Source organism: Neodiprion lecontei, chromosome 3 (genome assembly GCF_021901455.1).
Source record: "Neodiprion lecontei isolate iyNeoLeco1 chromosome 3, iyNeoLeco1.1, whole genome shotgun sequence".
In the NCBI taxonomy this organism is placed as follows: domain Eukaryota; kingdom Metazoa; phylum Arthropoda; class Insecta; order Hymenoptera; family Diprionidae; genus Neodiprion; species Neodiprion lecontei.
Genome location: NC_060262.1, coordinates 28,922,478 through 28,941,223, shown reverse-complemented (window position 1 = coordinate 28,941,223; position 18,746 = coordinate 28,922,478). Strand labels below are relative to the sequence as shown.

Below are 18,746 nucleotides of genomic sequence, written 5' to 3'. Positions count from 1 at the left end.
GATTATTGTTTCATCGAAATATAACTGCCAGTTTCACGCTGTAACTCCTACTTGTGAGTGGCGTGGTACCCATTGTACAAATTTGAAAACAGCGAAGGTTTCAGTACGATTAACGTCACGTACGCGTTTCGATCGGAGGGACGATATAGAATGAGCGCCTGAACTTTACAACAGAATCTATCGCGATAAGGTGTACATACCCAACTCTCATAACAAAGTCATGCCGTAAACGACTAAGCCCTAACTTGTCCGATGCAAATGAAAATGCAAATTGTATCACAGCGTTGGACCGCGGTACTTAATACGAGTTGAACTAGACAAAAGTTTCGTCGTTGCATTCTCGCATGTATTTTGTCAGCTGAGAGATTCCAATTTCATCTCTACCTCCGCCAATTCACGAGCATTATAATAAATTGTCGCATGACTCTGAAACCCGATAGTCAAGACATCCTGAACCCAATTCACCTCCCACACGCTGGTAAAGGTGAAATATTTTTCAACCCCTGAGCCTGATACAAATAGAATTATCGATGTAAAGCCGGCTGACTTTGACGTAACGCGCACACGGAAAAAAAAATATTGTAGATTTTACATCTCCTGTGGTCAATATGTGAACAGCACTTCTTTGGAGTTAAATCTACAGCAATTGTGGCAAGATTCACAAATCCGATAGTGAGAGTTCAACATGCTTAGGTAGGACTCCAAAAAAGTGCTGCCCTAATGTTCGCCACCGACAGATGTAAAATCTACGTTACATTTTTTTCCGCGCACTCAGACTTCATATCTGAGTGTGCTGGACCCAGCGCGAAAATGTCGGGATTACATTATCCATAATGAATGCGAGCTGGATAGAGAGAGCGCACGAATGATCGTTTTCTCCGGGAAAAGAACCGCCCTTTGTGCCGTTGGCGCATCCAATTGCCAATTACTCCTAATTACATTATCGCGAATGTCAGAGTGAACAATATTGTATACAAATGTGGGGAAAATGGAACAATGTCGCCATTGTATCCTTACATGGAATTTTGTGCTAGTTCTCGTCTCCTCCTTAAGGGACGGCACGCAACATCCTTGAGCAAATTACCTCAAGCGTTTCGTTGACGAATAAGCTAAGCAAGAACGGACGAAGCATCCCACGCTCAACGCAATCGTAAGTCCTTCAAAACCAGATCCGCTACCTAGAGATTCAGTATTATCTAATAATAATCTGGATTGAGCCACGTATTTGTTGCAAGACAACTGCTCGGGATATTGTTTCTTGTGTTCAAATTACATTCGGTAAACGGAAAATGCAGTGTACAAACGGCGCAGACATAGCCTGAATTTTGAAGGGCAATAAAAAGTTGTTGCAACATTTTGCTGCCGAGTTGTTGACCAATAGGAATGCCAATAAAGCAGGGAAGCGCTACCTAGAGTCCCTACAGAACGAGTTTAACGCTACCTGGTGCGCGCTGAATGCGAATTGCCGCTATTTTCTTGGCATTCCAATCGGCCAAAAACTGCCCGTGAAAATCCAGACATAAGACAGAGTTATAAATCTTACTCACAAAATTCAAAGTAGAATTTTTTTATTCAACAAAATATATTGTATACCCCAAAGAAAGTATGAAGTATCAGCATGGATTATAGTGAAACCGTATCTTCACAGCCAGCAGTTGCTTTAGAGAAACAACTGCGAAAGTTGGCAACAAATTGGGAGTGAAAAATTGAACCACATAGTTGGAAAAAAGAAGGTCGAATGTCTCTTGGACGCAGTGCACAATTTTTCGCTGCTTAGAGCGTCATGTCTAACAATGAGACCAGCAAAGGGATCTGCAGGTACTTCAAGGGGACGTGCGTGCCACTTTACGTCGAGTTGGTGCACTCGCAAGTAAAGCTACCCTAGTGTGACTCAGCGATTTCCTTCAAACTTGACACCCTCATAAAGCAGCAAGAAATATTCATCAAGCTTTTTTTTCGCATACCGTCAATGGTTCACTTTCAAGGGTAAAAACCAGCCCTTGCGTTCGACACATCTTACCGATCGGATAATTGCCTCATAATTCGAAAGTGAGCAAAAATTCCAATTCCAAACTTGCAGGGCCGATAAAAAATCCGTTAATTCCTGGTACTCAATTGACCCGCAGATTGACGGTGTCAAGGTCAACTTGGAATGGTTTTTACCCTTAAAACTGGATCGTTTCTGACACGACTGAAATAGGAGTTGAATGCCGAATGTCGACTGCTCTGCAAGCATCTTAAATTTCATCGAAATCTGGGGTTATTGCATAACAACTTGTCGGTGCGATTATCACCGCGGATAGTTTCGCAGATTCCGAGCTTAAGGGTCAATCTGGACGACGACAACGACGAAGACGTGGTGCGGGAGAAGTGCGGGTCACGGGGTTCGTAGGTGGTTTTGTAGGGCTGTAGGGGCGGTTCGTCGACGGCGGAGAGCGGAGCGCGTATTTATCGATTTCCGACGCAAGCCACGGCCATGTTGGTTCCCTCGGTCAGGCGCAGTGGAGTCCCTCCCCAAGAGAGTATCACGCATAGATTTTCCGACATCTACACCGTCGTGTTTCGCAGGGTGTAACAATGTACTTATAAAACGAATTATTTTCGGTGAAAATTCAACCGCAATTGTGATCGGACACATCGCCAAGAGGTAGCTAACGCATCACCGAGATACCGGTGAGTAGCTACGTTGTTGTAATTTTCACAGAGCGGACCGTCACACCGAAATACAAAAAACTCTCCGCGATTCCTTCCTCCAAACTGAGGGCTGCTAACCGTTGAATATCTCCGCGATTTTATTCAGTCCTTAACGCCTTTCATGCCAGCTTTGCTAGAGTTACTGCACTTCTCCGAAGAAAAAGAAACCTTTATTTATACCCGACCATCGTTGATTTTCGATATTTATTAGATATTTCCATCACTGCTCCGTGTCACACGTATTGCGATCTTCGGAATTAGTAAAATTTTCTTAGCAGTTAAAGAACCTTTGAAAGAATTCAAAAATCAATTCTTACTTTTCAACATGTTTTATTAGACTTGCGGAATGGAATGTAGAAATTAGAAGCGGTACGGATATAACACCGGAAATTTTCTTCCTTCCGGGCAAAAATCACGTTTATATAACCGGGAATCGTCTCGTGTGTCATTTTTAATGTAGAAAAATAATCTGAGCTTGAATGTTGTGAAACAAATTAATTCCATAAATTACGTCAACTGATTAATAGTCCCAACGCACGTAGGGTGCCGTGCGTTATACATATGAAGAAATTCACATCCTCGTCATATTCGAAGAACCGTTCTACGAACAGCCGTTTCGGCAGTATCCTTTATTTGCCAATTGAATTTTTCCAACACCGCAGAAGCATTGCCGCGAACAAATATACGGGTGGAAGGTAAGAATTGCACGCGATCAGCCGCCTCGAGTTTGATAGTCTATCCTATAGTCGAACTGGCGACCGCCATTTTAACCTGAATTTCGTCGTAACCGAATCTACGGGATTAAATTTCGCAACGGAACGCTGCACTACCTCACTAATCCGAATATGAGGGTATTACCGCTGGTGTAAGAAGACCTCTGGATATCAGCGGAAACGCGTGTCTTTTGACTTCTGCACGCCTTAGGTCAAGCGTTGCGTACGTAGCAGGTATTCGCACGTGAAATTCCCTCTCAGATGTTGAGCCAAAACCGTGATATTCGTCATTTTGACCCATTTTCGAGACTTTCCAACAGTCGGTGCTCATCCCGAGCATCCCTATCTGGACATCATCCGGATCCCAAAACTAAATCGTCGAGACTCTCTGCAGACGTTGCTAATTCCCGTGGCTTCGTTAGCGTGGATTACTTATCGGTATATTAATTGCCGTTAACTCCGGTAACTCAATCCGACGATACGACCTTCCGGGTGTAGCTAGTGAAAATCAGTTTATTTACGAAGAGCGATATCCAAACACAGAGGTACTGCACCGACATCGTCTAACGCCTATTGATTTCGGACGCCCCACATTGACGTATATTCGTAATATTTTCAATATCGATTATCGACCCCATTCATGAGCACGTAATTCGTTGCTATTTTTTACGTCTCGTGTTTACACACCTGTGCGTGATATCCCTTGCTTCGAAATCTCAGTACGCTTCCACGCGTTCTACATATTACGTGCTTTGATATTCACCCCAATTTTTGACCTGTGCCATTAGCGTTTGCAAGCTTGCGGTCCTCGAACGAGGATAAGGGACCTAGTTGAATACGTACACGAGCCCTGAATTAGGTGGCGAAAACTTGGTTGGAAACTTGTCGAATGTAACGTTGTTACGATCCACACTTTTAATCGGTGTGAATCTTGTTAATGCATTGCTTGAGAATTCGACTAATCTATTCATCTGTTTAAACGTACGAGAACAAGCTCAAAAGGAATACAGGGCCTGATTTCCGGGGCTGCCAAAATTTTTTAATAACTATTATCGTAGACGCAGTCATCCGTCTTGTACTGCTAAAATTATGACTAGGAACGTGAACGAAGCAATTTCTATATTGTATAATTGTTCTCCAATTTTCACAAATATCTGTGCGATTCGAGATATTTTTTCCAGTGGTCTTCTTCGGCACAATCGACCAATGTCGGAGCAGCGCACGAATTCTTTCAACTCATTCCGTGCGTGGCGAAAAGCGTTCCTCGATGAAAAATATGTCGTTTCAATATCGATTTATAACGAAAGCTGTTATTAATCGGTGACCTGATATAACGAGGTGATAGATAACCTGGTAAAAGTCAATCGACGGGCTTACCTTATCTGATTGGCAATAAAAATTTGATTCCACGAAGCTCAGAGTATAACGAACATGACTCGACAAATGTTCAGTTCTGTGGCATTTCGAAGCTTAAGCAATTCAATCCAGTGTCGCCCGTCTGCCTTTTTCAATTTGAAACGCTTCACCCACGTTGAACTGAATTGGGTTCAGGGATTAGCATATGATTAGTTGTCGGTTGACCGACGTTGATTTCAATTATGAATTTCGACGGGTCGGTGAGTAGAGCATAATTCGCCTCGTCTCCTTAATCCGCGTGCTAATTCCATGATTGGGCGAATTGTATCGCGAGAGAAGTTTGTCAAGATTTAATACCGTAAGCCAATCGCGAGACGTCGCGTTGCGAGGAAATTGAATTTTTTTAAACAACAGAAACTTTCAAATCAATCTTGCGTTTGAACTACAGTCTCAAACACGAAAGGTCTTCGGATCCTGTGGGATCAATACGGATCAACCGAGATGCTAATAAAATGGAGAGGAAAAACGTTAGGGTGGTAAAAAGTTCGCTGAAAAATAATTTGAAAATAATGAAACGTCAAGATTCATTGGAGTATACGAAAAGACTTAATACACAAGTCATTACTTTTTCAGCACGAGGCTTGGTGAGATCTTGTATAGACGCCGGGATTTGAATCGCTAAAAAATTCTACACGTTTTTCGCACGTTTATTAACTAACCGCCGAATGACACGCCCACAGTCGCTAACAACTAGCCGGCTCAACGTAATACTTGCCGAATCGTTTGCCGAAAATAAATTTGCTCCTAGTCTTTCAATGTCACCTTCAACGTGTATCACGTAGGTATGCATATTGAAAGCATGCATAAATACCTTTTACAGTACAAGTATAATTATTTAACGTGAAACTGGTGCGCATACGCCGATCAGGATCAAAGAGATGATATTGCCTTGGAATATCCTACCTCACATGACTTATGAGTAAGAAGCAAAATCCGTGCTACCATTTTTTCGGAATGGTAACGAAGATCACGTCAGAATCTAATTGCTTTCTTTGAAGATCGTAGTATTTTCGAAACTTGCAATATCTTGTACGGGTTATAAGTAGAATCAGCCACAGTGGTCCGAATAATCGACGAGGCACTCACGGGCCTGAATACAACTTTCAGATTATCTACCTGTTCCAGTTGTCGCGTCGCTATCTTAACAAATTTCTTTGTTGAAATAGATCTTTCTGTTATCCGGAAGCCTGACTTACCCATATACAGTATCAAAAAGTTTACCCGATTCAAATAACAATTCTAGTTCTGAACCGGAGTGTAAATGAAAGAGGCTTATGTGAACAAAGCCCGGCAGATTGATATTGGTATGCAAATATATACGTTATCCTAACGTACATAGATATATATCACATATGTATACATATGACCGGGAGAAACTTGCACAAGTTTAATCAGTGCAGATTCCAGTATGCGAGTGGTTTGATGTTTTGCATGTTAATTGGCAATTCTAACGGATTTCAAAAGACGTCCTTAACCATCGAGTAGGCATAAATCTCCATCTTACCGGTGGGATTAACTGCAGGCTCCATAACCCACCATCGACCGAATCCTGCCGAGGATATACTTAGGGCAGTTCGTTGAAGATTCAGAGCCCTTTCCGAGCCCTTCACGGTGTCATAAACGCGAGCCAAACTTGGATCTTCTGTGAAACTGTAGCAGACAGGCAACCAAGTCTACGCTTTAAATACGTAGCAATAGAAGACTTAGCTTCGGTCGTCTACCAACTGGCGTTGAGCGAAGAGTTTCACAGAAGACTTTGGGTATGGGCGTGCAGAAATCGCGATGTATTGAACGGCACGAACGTCATCCGTAGCGCTATTTCGCACACATATAACGCACCTCGTGCATGGCAGGCGAAGAAGTTATATGAGCCAGGGTGATCAATTATCAAAAGATAAGAGCACTGTTGTGATAGTCGTCGAGTTTCCATGGTCAATTTCCATTTATGTCCGTACCGTGCACACGATCTTGAAGCAAACTTGTAATTGCCAGTCATAAATGACTCGCGTGACGCACATGCGAGTTTATGAGATGCCCACACCTCCGGCCGCCGAAGTGTAATATCAATGTCACGTCTAGGGGTCGAATTTCGAAATTGGCAAATTGAAGGGTAAAATTAGGATTCAAATTTCTTCGTTAAACCGAGAATATTTTCTCACGACCAGCGAAATCTGATCTGTAGAAAATTTCCGTACTGCGTGAATGCAGGGAAAAAGACGGAATTGGACAGATGGAAAGCATTGGAATAAGTGCTCGGAGGTTGGGGCTGGAATGTCGCCACTTACCGTGAGCTTACTATACGTATTACTCCCGGCGTTTCAGCTACCTCCAATTCCATTTAGTCGTCGAATTTTCCACCCGCACAAGTCTGGGGTTCCGCTTTCGGCCGGTCCAAGTGGTTCTCTCCAGCATCTCCAGCTTTCAGTTGTAAAACTGAAAAGATAATCCGCTAGGCTTTTGAGACGTGTCTATTCTCCCACCGATTCAACCCTTAAAGTCGGAGAAGAATTTGCGGGGAGGGTTGCGAGTTGGGAATTTAAAAATGAAGCTTCACCCGCGCGATATACTTAAGCAATGGAAGTGTCGAAGCGGGTGATAAAATCTTTGTGTACTTTCTGCCAAGTTAAACGAGGGTCTCCGCTGAGAATCGCCTCGTTTACGCTATAAACTGCTCTATATACTCTTACGCCGCTATTACCGAGCCACCCTGAAAACCTACAAGACACGAACAGACGAGCTAATAGTGCGCTCCGTTCTTCGCTAGAATACGTTTAGTTCATAGCCCAATCCAGTGTTGAATAAAAACTATTTACATATTCAAGCTGTAGTTATGTACACCGTTTTGCAGCGACGATCGGAACAGAAAAGCCGTACTTTTTCATCCCCCTCGCCCGATAAAACAATCATTCATCACATTCTGCGACATCTTACCCACAAACATCGGAGGTATATTTATGTTTCAGTTTTCGAATGACTCGCGATAGGGAGTCAAGATGGGAACCAGCAAAGTAATTCAGCTGCTTAATCATACATTTGCCTCGTTTTGTTTTTAAATTCTGTTCGTGATATTTAATCAATCTGCTTCGTTATACGATCTCTACTGCTACCTACAGGTTGAACGATATTTTCCGTCATCGTCAAAAATCATAAAATCAACTCCGTTCCGGTTCATTCCTGATGACACGTTATCGAATTTCAGCTTCGTAGAACTTCGCTTGGTAAATTCCATCGAAATACGTCTCCGTCGGGTGAAAGCTGATGGACAATAACGGTTGATGGAAAAAATGTTCCGAGGGGAGTAGAGGCTATGGCTTTAAAGGAATCGAGGTCTGAGATAAAAGCTTTCGGAACACAGCCGTGCGGCCCTTCCCGAGTTTATAGATACGGTAAAACCATCTTCATTACAACAAGCCCCCAATTCCAAGGTTATCGCCATCTCTACGCCCCTCGAAAGCTCCGATCTGTTCGGCCGTGCTATTCGCCTATATTGGTTTTGGCAATCGTCCCTTGACCGAGCTGGCAAAGGAAAGAATGTCCGTCGTGACGTAACGTACGTCTTGCGTGGACCCGAAAAGAGGAGATGCTATGAAGGGGGAGAGAGAGAGAAAGAGAGAGAGAGGAAGAGGAAGAGGAAGAGGAAGAGGAGGAAGGGAAAGAAGAGGAAGAGGGAGAGATTTGGCAGGGAGTGGGAGGCTGAGGGTGAAAGGCGGGTCGAGACGAGGACGGAGTCAGAAGAGTTATCGCAACCCCCAGGAGAACTGTCGAGCGGCGCCTGCCGCGTTCCTCCCCATCCGTATCTTTCTCTCCTCCGCTGTAACGTCTCTCTCCCTCTCCCTCTGACCTTGGCGTTTGCTCCATTTAGTTGTTTCCCTTGCTAGCATTGCGCGCACGCCCGCCCACGCACCATTCAATATCGCACTGGCAAACCCACCGTCCGTCCATCGGTTTTGTAATTGCACGGTAACCCGGCGGGCAAGCTTATCGATACATAATATATCTAATACCCAATATACCTATGTTAAAGGATATTGCCGATCATGGAGCGAATCTGACGGGGGTTCGTTGGTTCGTTGGTTGTCGGTGTTAATTAATTAATTAACGAGATATCTATAAGACAAAGATATTCCCATTGTCTGATCGTACCTCTCCAGCGCTCTCTGAAAGGAATAGTTTTTCAAGTTGTGCAACGAATCGGATCAAGCTGGTATTCTTCAAACCTGGTGTTCCTCGTCGAACAATCGCAATACGAACCCGAGCGCCGATCGTCATGCATATATGTATGTCCTACTGTTTACAAATCGTGGGAAAATCATTAAAGAAGTCTGCGTCGGTAGCTTAATCCGAGTACAGTACGAAGCAATGAACCATTTGCGCGTGTGTTATAATCGTATTTAGACACATCGACGGTGAGGCGGTGAGGTGAGGTGAGGTTCGTTCAGCGTACCACGACGAAGGCAAATCGAAGTCAGCATTGTTTCGGCACTCTGGATAAATAACCGATCGTTTTTAACGTGATTTGCAGAAGATGCCGGCGATAAAGAGGGAAGTCGTTGATGCAGAGAACGTCGAGCCGAAGGTCGAACCGAATTTGACAACGCTTACCTCCTTCGTTAGCTCGACGACCTCGACGATCAGATCGTCAACGACTGCTGCGGAAGAGGTTAAAGTCGGTGAGTATAATTATTCGGCTCGATTAATCTCCTGTGGCTACATTACACGCGGTATTCCAATCCCAAGGGCGGATGAATTATTCTTCGTTACGTACCTTTGAGGGGAAAAAGTTTGACTGTGTATCGTTGGCATGCGGGTCGTTTGAAACCGGGTTATCTTTCGCGACGTCACGCAGAAACAATGCGAGAGAGCCGTGTGCTCATTGTCCTGGAATTAATTTTCTATGCGCTCAAAGGGCTCGGCGAAAACGTGTTAATCTCGCTCGGTGGTCAAATTTTCAGAAACGAAAAATGACGTCACCACGCAGGCCACCAACAAGGTCCTCATGGAGCTCAAGGATTTGGGCAAGGAAATGTCGGAGGAAACCGGCGTGCCGGAATGGGGATTGGCTGCCATTTTTATAGGTGACTTGTGCCGTTTTCGAACACTCGACCCTGCGTCGATTGTAATAACAAATTATTTGTCACGACGATATACTCATTGTACCTCTCGTTTCTCACTCCGCAGCCATCGGAGTCGTGATCTTAGGAATTTGCTTCTGCTGCATAAGAAGATGCTGTCGCAAACGGCGTTCAAAGGACGGAAAGAAGGGCTTGAAGGGGGCGGTGGACCTCAAGTCCGTTCAGCTTCTCGGCAGCACGTATAAAGACAAGGTACTTATCCGTTTTCTATGTCAAGTGTAGAGCTTAGGCATTTTTTTTATACCCCTTGGATCCACTTAACCTTGTCCAGGTTCAGCCCGACATGGAAGAGCTCACGGATAATGCCGAGGAACCTGACGAAGCCGAGAGTAAACATAGCGAGGTCAAGCTTGGGAAGCTCCAGTACAAGGTGAGTTACCTCGGACGGATACACGTATCAAAGTCTTGAAAGTATTCCAAAAGTGTGCCGAAAGATTATATTACGATCACTAGATTATACGTAGATTGCTAAGTAGTGTGGTACCAGATATCTTGACAGTAGAATTGTCAAAAAAATTGCAACGAAACATCGCAAACACTATAATAGGGCACGATTTATGGAAATGAAATTTCACTGAAAAGTTAGATTTCGAACTCTAGTTGTCACAGCTGTCTCTGAAATAGTCTTAAAAGCGGCCGTCTAACCCTGGGACATCGTGTTACTTTAATTTTCAGCTGGAGTACGACTTTAACTCGAACAGCTTGGCAGTGACGGTTATCCAAGCCGAAGAGTTGCCAGCGTTAGACATGGGCGGGACGTCGGATCCTTACGTGAAAGTTTACCTCTTACCGGATAAGAAGAAGAAATTCGAGACTAAAGTGCACAGAAAAACGCTCAATCCCGTGTTCAACGAAACCTTCACGTTCAAGGTGAGGATAAATTTTATCGCTAATCGCGATTGTAGAGTTTCAGGACATGTGCGAAATTCATTCGTGTAAGTTCGACGTTTGATAGTAAATAGAAATGGGTTAGTGTGATGATTACGTGACAAAGTAGCCAACGAGAGTAATCGGTGCGTAGTAGACGCGAGAAATTCCCTTACCCGCATTTGCGAAAGCGGCACAAGGTCGAATGTCTGCCTTGAACCAGTTCGCGTAGTGAATTTGGATGACGAATATTCTTTTTTCAGAGTGTTCCTTACGCCGACGCGATGAACAAGACCCTCGTGTTCGCAATCTTCGACTTCGACAGGTTTTCGAAACACGATCAGATCGGCGAAGTCAAAGTTCCACTGTGCCAGGTAGACTTGGCTCAGACTATCGAGGAATGGCGCGAACTTCAGAGCGTCGAGGGTGAAGGTGGCCAGGTTGGTTCAAAAAGTCTACACGATCTATTTTAGAGACTAAGAAATCACCGCGAGTTTCGCTGAAAGCCTAATTGCATGCAAGCTAAACTCACTGATCGTTATTATTACCGCGAATAGTTTCACTCTCCGGTAGGTGTAATTAATCAGCACCATAAATAACGCCTGGATATAGAACGACCGGACGAAACTTTGCCGTCGGTACAAATAAAAATATAAAAGCTAACCGACCGCAAGCTCCCTCTAACGAGTTCTCTCTTTATCCATCGTCATGATTACCTCAGATTACACTTTTTTTCTTCTTCCTGTAAATAAATTAACTTTTCTCCTAGCAAATGATGACCCTCGGCCTACCAACGGCGTCAATTGTCGAACACTTAACTTGAACGAAAATTTTCTGTCCCCGAAAAGGGGAAGTCCATGCAAAGAACTTGATGAGAAAAGAAGCGAAGGAGGATATTCTGTAGATGATAATTATACTTGACCACTTTGTCTGATCAGGACAACAAGCTGGGTGACATCTGCTTCTCTCTCCGATACGTCCCAACGGCCGGTAAACTAACTGTTGTTATACTCGAGGCGAAGAATCTGAAGAAGATGGACGTCGGCGGGCTTTCCGATCCCTACGTGAAAATCGCTCTGATGCAGAACGGCAAGAGGTTGAAGAAGAAGAAGACGTCGATCAAGAAATGTACTCTGAATCCTTACTACAACGAGTCCTTCACGTTTGAGGTGCCCTTCGAGCAGATTCAGGTAAACCGTCTTAATCGTTAAGTAAATAAATTAGTTGAGACGCGGCAATGGTGGTCTTCGATCATTTCGAATTTCTATACTTTGACGTTGCAGAAAGTGCAGCTGGTTGTGACGGTAGTGGACTACGATCGCATCGGTACTTCGGAACCAATTGGCAAAGTTGTTCTTGGATACAACGCGAGCGGAACCGAACTTAGACATTGGTCAGACATGTTGGCATCGCCCAGGCGTCCGATAGCGCAGTGGCACACATTGAAAGACCCGGAAGATGGCGATAAGAAGGACTAAAACTTTGACGAATCCTGAACGAGGTGAGAACTATCCAGATACCTGTACAGATAAACTATATTATTATTACCGTGTATCATACCGCGTTTGGATTATAAAGTTTGAAGATAACAAGGGCCTCTTGTCTTTATGTTGTCGCAGGAGAAATTGAAGAGAAAGAAAAAAAGAAAGAGAGAGTGGGGGGGGGGGGAGAAAGAGATAAAGAGAAAGAGAAATAGAGAGAGATAGAGAGAGAGAGAGAGAGAGAAAGCAGAGAAAACAATCGAAATATGTAAGGGGATGGCTAATCCGTTGGTATAAATAACAAAACAAATACTTATAGTAGATATTAATAATATATAATAATTAACTAAACAAATAACAATAAATAACAAAGAGCAGATAAAAGATAGAATTGAAAATGATATGTTCTCATGGAGTGTAGTGTCTTGTATATATATATATCTGCTATACTTCTCTCTGTAGTTTTATCATTGGATGATTTCAAGCATTACATTACATTATACATTATATGAGGTGTCCTTTACAAAGATATATATATATAATATAAACATACCTATAACAGATAAATAATAAATAAAGGCATTGACCTTTAGGTCTTCGTCTGCATAAACAACTATTATGCGCGTAATAGTGATATCGACAATATCGAAGCAATGTAGATTGTAATGATCAATTTATTGCGAACGTAATTACTGGTTCACGGGGGTGAATTTCGCATTACTCGGGGGACGCAGTTGCCTGGTAATTAATCAATCGTTAAAGCTTGTCCGAATTTCTCAATATCTTTGTCTAAAAAATCCTGTCGTAACACACAACCTGTGTAATCAACGATCGATACTCCACTGAGACCAACGAATAATTTTATCATCATAACAAATCGTGTCATAGCGTGTGTGTGCATCTTAAACTTTATCAAATATCGGTATATAAGTGTGCGAATACAATAAAAAAACATATAAATTTATATATATATATATACGTATGAATACGCTTTGCTTGTTCAAATTCCACCTCTAAGCATGTTCAGTCCAATGTCGGACAGCTGATTGTGAGCAAATTGACGAACGGTATTAAATGTGTTTCTACGTAAAGATTTACGAACTCACGAACGGATTGAATTTTATTTTACATCGTATCCACCGGGAATTCATGGTGCTCTCAATTCGCCAGAATCAACATAAATTTCATGGTATATGCAGATCTGGTCAATGCCTTTATTCGATATGTATCTAAACTCTACGATGATGATGGTGAGTGTAGATTATGCAATGTGCAACCTATATGTATATCGGGGATTTTGAATCGAAGTAGAACGAAGTTTGAACGAAGAATATACCACTCATATTACCATACGTAGATTGAAAGATAGGGGAGGGAGGAAGAAAAAATTAATCATTAATATACCTGTTATTATCTATCAGTGGCAAAAATATAGATACATAATGCAGTTACAATAAAGAATAATTGATTATTCGTTGGGACGTTATTCTACTTTTATACAAAAACACTTGCTCTGTACATGAATTATTATCATTACTGTATCATTACGATGTATTTACTTATTTCGATGGTTGTTGTTATTATTACTACTACTACTATTATTATTATTATTATTATTATTATTATTATTATTATTGTTGTTGTTGTTGTTGTTTTATAACGAGAATTATCATGTATCGTAGATGAATTTTCAATGTTACATATTCGCGGTAAAAGAACGTTCCGCTATCCTTCTTCTAACACGTGGTAGGCCTATATCGTATTCCATCGTCATTTTCCTCATCGGTTACGGCGTTCGGAGACGGGGAAAAATTCTCATATCACAAGTTGGAAGGAGAGATAAAGTAAAGTTGGTGACCAATGGACTGCCATCAGATGTTAATTCGATAAACGATTTATTTTAACTGTTTTAAAAAAGTAAAGTAAAAGAGTGAAACAGCAACGGATACGGCAACAATTAAGCGATTCAATTGCCAACGACGAAGCGTAAATCGGAAACTTCACAATCCCAACATCTGTCAAAATACGAAAAGGAAATTCATCAGCCATTTTTCGGTTCACTGCACCTGCATAGCGCTTACGGCTGCAGCTACTCAGGGAAAATTTGTTAAAGAGACGTCAATATAAGAATTATACTCCTTCGGTCGTTTAAATGTTAGAATCACTCGGATTCATGCGATCAGAGGGGCGTTGCAAATTTTTGTAAAATAACTGAAATCTTTCAAATTTCTACATTCACGTTGAATCGCAGTGGTAATTGGATACGCGTGGGCGCCGAAAGTAACGCGTGTAAAACCATAATAATACTGCAAGCATTTTACGGTAGAATGTTGAGGATAGGACCGCGGAGCGAAGGATATTCTGTAATAAAAATTCTTCCATTGTAGCGGGTGAGAATTAAGGCTTTCATTCGCTAACTGATTTTATTAGTTTTTAAGCATATTTAACACGAGAATTTCCGCATCGACTTCATGCTGTATAAATAGACCAAATAGGCACAGGAAATTCTCACACAATTAACTTCGACTGGCTTTTACGAAGCCCTTATCAATTTCATCGTCTTTTACACCGCATTGCGATGAAATTAAAGTTAGCGAATTATCATTTTTTTTTTTGCGACCAACGGGAGATGTTCAAATATAAGTAGACGTTCGTTACGGCGTGCAGCAGAGAAAATAACGAATCACTGAATTTTCATTACGTGTAGAAAACTGTTAGAAAAAAATGCACACTTTAATTATATAAATATGAATGTATATTGGAAACACCAAGATTTTCAGTGGAAATCTAGACGGGCGTTAAAGAAAAATATTATACCATTGGTAACTGTATAAGCTCTACATGACGAAAGGAACGAAATATACGTAAAACGAAATTGCGATCATTTCTTTGTCGTATAAAATCATTGAAAACACATATATACATGTGTATTACGCATTTTATAGAAGCGTGCAATCTAGTCGATAAATAATATAAATATGCGAACGCAATATCGCCGTAGATTAAATAATTAATATGAGAGTGTTAATTAGCCATTGCTGATTTAGATTTTGGTTTTGCTGAACCCTGACGGAACGGTGGGATTTTTTGCGGGGCGCATTTTTATGGTTTTTAATACCGACATTTTCTTCTGATAAGTGATTTGAGTACACATTGAGCTTTTCCCTATTAGATTTCGTAAGTGGCCAGTAAAATATGTATCCTAATGAAAAACGGAAAAGCTCCAGATATTTGAAAAATTGAACATCAATCGATAGACACATAACGACGTAATTTGGATTTTTTTATCCGTGCAATCAATGCCAGAGCAGCTAACATGGTTATATAATTGAATAATTTTTTTTGATTCTATAGTTTCAGCAGGACCAATCATTGCAAACGATCATCACAGTATAAGTATTACGTTGAACTGACGATGCGTGTACATGCAAAAAGAAAAAAATTCAGCGTCAAACACAACTGAAAGCAGACGAAATTAACTATTATTATTATTATTATTGTTATTATTATTATTATTATTATTATCTAGAACGAACAAATATGAGAGAGTGACATTGGTCGAGAAAATTCACGAGCAAGTTATTTCGTTGATCGATGATGTATATCGTTTTCAATTTTCAGTTAGTATCTTATGAATAATTCCGGCATGAATTCATCGCAACTACTACTCTCTAAATTTGAATCAGGGCGATTCACTTCAATTATGAGTATACCATTATAAAAAAACCAGTAAATATACACTGACGATTCAGTGACCTTTCACTGATATTTCACTGATTTTCAGTGTATACGAGGTAGTCCAAATGAACGTGAACAAGGTTGGACCCCAACCTCCACCCAATTTGTCACCGATTTATTTCATACTTCTACTCCACCGTATGTACATTTACCAATTTTTTCAGATTTTTTTCATCTGCCGTTTAGGAGAATATTATAGGTATCTTAGATCTCATCTTCCATAACTTGCAAAATGTGCATTTGGTAAAAAGTTGTAGAGGGGAAAAAATTGTGTTCTTTTCTGAATTAGTCGAAAATGATTTTTTCCGAATTTTCTGGAAATCGTAAGTCATCTTTCTCAACAAAAAAGCGCACAAAAAGCGATATTTCTCGAAAACTGCGTTCTCGAAAAACTTGATACTTGGAGAAAATCTATTTTTGTGCGATCTTTGTTGAATACGATGACTCGCGATTTCGAGAAAATTCAAAAAAAAAAAAACGCGATATTGTCTGGCCTACAACGTTTTTCCCAGATGCACAATTTTCGACTCATGGAAGATTAAATCTAAAATATCTACTCCTAAACGGCAAGTGGGAAAAATCTGTAAAAATGAGATAATGTATATTTGGTAGAGTCGATGTAGGAAATGAATCGGCGACCAATTCAGTGGGGGTCGAGGTCCAACCTTGTTCACGTTCATTTGGACTACCCCATGTACATTAATTTTTTCCAGTGGTATATTTATAAATGGTTCAAATCTAGGGAGTAGATACATCATCTCCGATCGTACCATTTAACGCATATAGCGAGAATTAGTGTCATTGGCTAATGTATCGATATGCCTGCAATGTGTGTAATATCATATTCAATTAAATCTCCGATATTCGCATACTTTCTCTAATAAATATTCGAAATCCAATGTTTACATGAGAAAGTATTTAGTGCCTTTTATTACTTTACTTTTCCCCAAAATACTTAAACGTCTCCGCATATTATACTTGACGAACGTCGATCCGTGTCACTGCTTCCTTATGCGAATGAATTTGTTGTCAGAGAGAGCGTGCATAATACTGTCACGTATACTAAACCATACGATACATCATCTTACGAAAGAATAATAACGTCATTATCATTATCACTAATAGCAGCACGATGATAGTTTTAGCAACTCATTACTAACGTTATTATTACTTTTATTTATTATTAGTACAACATTATTATACGTAGTTATAATTGTATCGACTAGAAGGGATATGAAAAACGTAATAAAAAGAAGAAATATCGTTAGAGTGTAAAACTAGGTGTGTAATTGAAAATGAAATTCTGCGAGGGAAATAATATCACGAGAAACGTTAGCAGTTAGACTCAGAGTAAAATATATAATACAATAATTTTAGTTTGTAAAAACGTTTTTAGTCCACCGGTGCGTACGGAAGACGCGAGTGCTGATTAAAGGAAAAAAGAAAACGGTCCAACCCTTCAATTCTTTATTGACAAGAAACGTACGGAATTAAAATCCTGTACTGCAATAATAAGTGTTTGGAGAATGGACCAGTCATATTTCAATCTCCAAATTAGAAACAGTTCTAGGATAAATTTTCAAAGTATACCTGCAGCCCTGTTCTTAGAAAATGAAGCTTGAAAATCGTCATTCATTAGGAATCAGTGCTACTTTAAAAGTCCAGGGGATTACCTTTCAGGCTTAAACAAGAAATTGATGAAAAAGAAGAATAATAAGGTTGCAAGTCGGGGTTGATTACGGTGAAGGTGGAAATGACAGCAACTAGGGTATACAGAAATGGCAAAAATATCGATCGCCCAAGTTTGCCATTGTCGTCAATCAAATTGCCAGTTTTGTGCTCATGATTACTATTAAGAGAACTGGAATAAATAAAATGTCTAGCATTCTGAGAGCCAAACCAAGCTGGAACGCGTGTATCAAAAATGACTCGTTTCAAAAAGACGTTGGTCAGATCTTATTGTTAGTGAAAATTTCAGTAATTGAGACAACAGGTAAACCTGCGACTTGTTCACAGCGAGAATTAAAGTTGAAAATTCGTCGGATGAAATTCGGCATCATTCCCCACCTCATAATGATTTGGCCAACTTTTACTTCGTCCGGAATGCTGCAGTATACGACAGACGACGACTCATCGATCACCATTTACCCAGTTTATAGCTAGTTGTTATATTAATGTTACTATATCTATACCTAGATATCGATTCGTTGATCAGTCAAGAAGAAAAAAGAGGCACACATAGCACACCAAGAATCATGTAAATAAAAGTGTTTATAAGGCTAATTATATTGAGTTGATCGGAAATTGTCCTTATCATTATACTATATTATATCGTGTATCATTAGTGCAGCTTGCAAGAAAAATGTCCCATGTGTCATGTGCAAAAACAATCCCTACAACGCAGATCTTTCAGGGTGAAATTTTAACTGATTTATGACTCGCATGAATGATCGCGAGAATGAAAAAAGTACAGCCTTGCGAATCAAAAAAAAAAACAAAAAACCTGGATCGGCTAAAAAGGCAAATGTAACGCGAAATGTGTTCAGCATGCGTAAGATTTGAACGTGAGACTTCAAGTTTGAACCATAAAATAATCTAAATGCTTTAGCGCGCGTTCCGACGTTTTTCGTCATTCAGTCTCGGATTTCGCGACTTGAATATTCGCTCTGCAGCGATTGTGATTAAAAATATAATCATCATCCATT

At 40.8% G+C, this 18,746-nt stretch overlaps 1 protein-coding gene across 8 annotated transcripts; it reads left to right on the top strand.

Annotated features, from left to right (window-relative positions):
• Positions 1 to 2,498: 2,498 nt before the first annotated feature.
• On the top strand, positions 2,499 to 18,593 carry LOC107220706 (synaptotagmin 1). Of its 8 annotated transcripts, none has more exons than XM_046733598.1 (10): positions 2,499 to 2,673; positions 9,346 to 9,493; positions 9,776 to 9,898; positions 10,002 to 10,147; positions 10,233 to 10,325; positions 10,631 to 10,825; positions 11,086 to 11,262; positions 11,761 to 12,012; positions 12,106 to 12,323; positions 15,658 to 18,593. In XM_046733598.1, exons 2-9 carry the CDS (start codon positions 9,349 to 9,351, stop codon positions 12,298 to 12,300), a joined length of 1,326 nt encoding a protein of 441 aa, XP_046589554.1. In that variant the 5' UTR covers positions 2,499 to 2,673; positions 9,346 to 9,348; the 3' UTR covers positions 12,301 to 12,323; positions 15,658 to 18,593. The 8 variants fall into 8 exon arrangements, with proteins under 8 accessions (XP_046589554.1, XP_046589553.1, XP_046589551.1 ...); XM_046733597.1 differs by having other exon boundaries at positions 2,500 to 2,673; positions 10,227 to 10,325; positions 18,154 to 18,593; XM_046733595.1 differs by having other exon boundaries at positions 2,500 to 2,673; positions 10,227 to 10,325; positions 18,058 to 18,593.
• The last annotated feature ends 153 nt before the right edge of the window (positions 18,594 to 18,746 follow it).

Coding starts and splice junctions, on each gene's coding strand:
- LOC107220706 (XM_046733597.1), top strand. CDS start 9,349: ATGCCGGCGATAAAGAGGGAAGTCGTTGATGCAGAGAACGTCGAGCCG. Junction 9,899..10,001: donor ATTGGCTGCCATTTTTATAG/GTGACTTGTGCC, acceptor CTCACTCCGCAG/CCATCGGAGTCGTGATCTTA. Junction 11,263..11,760: donor TCGAGGGTGAAGGTGGCCAG/GTTGGTTCAAAA, acceptor TTGTCTGATCAG/GACAACAAGCTGGGTGACAT.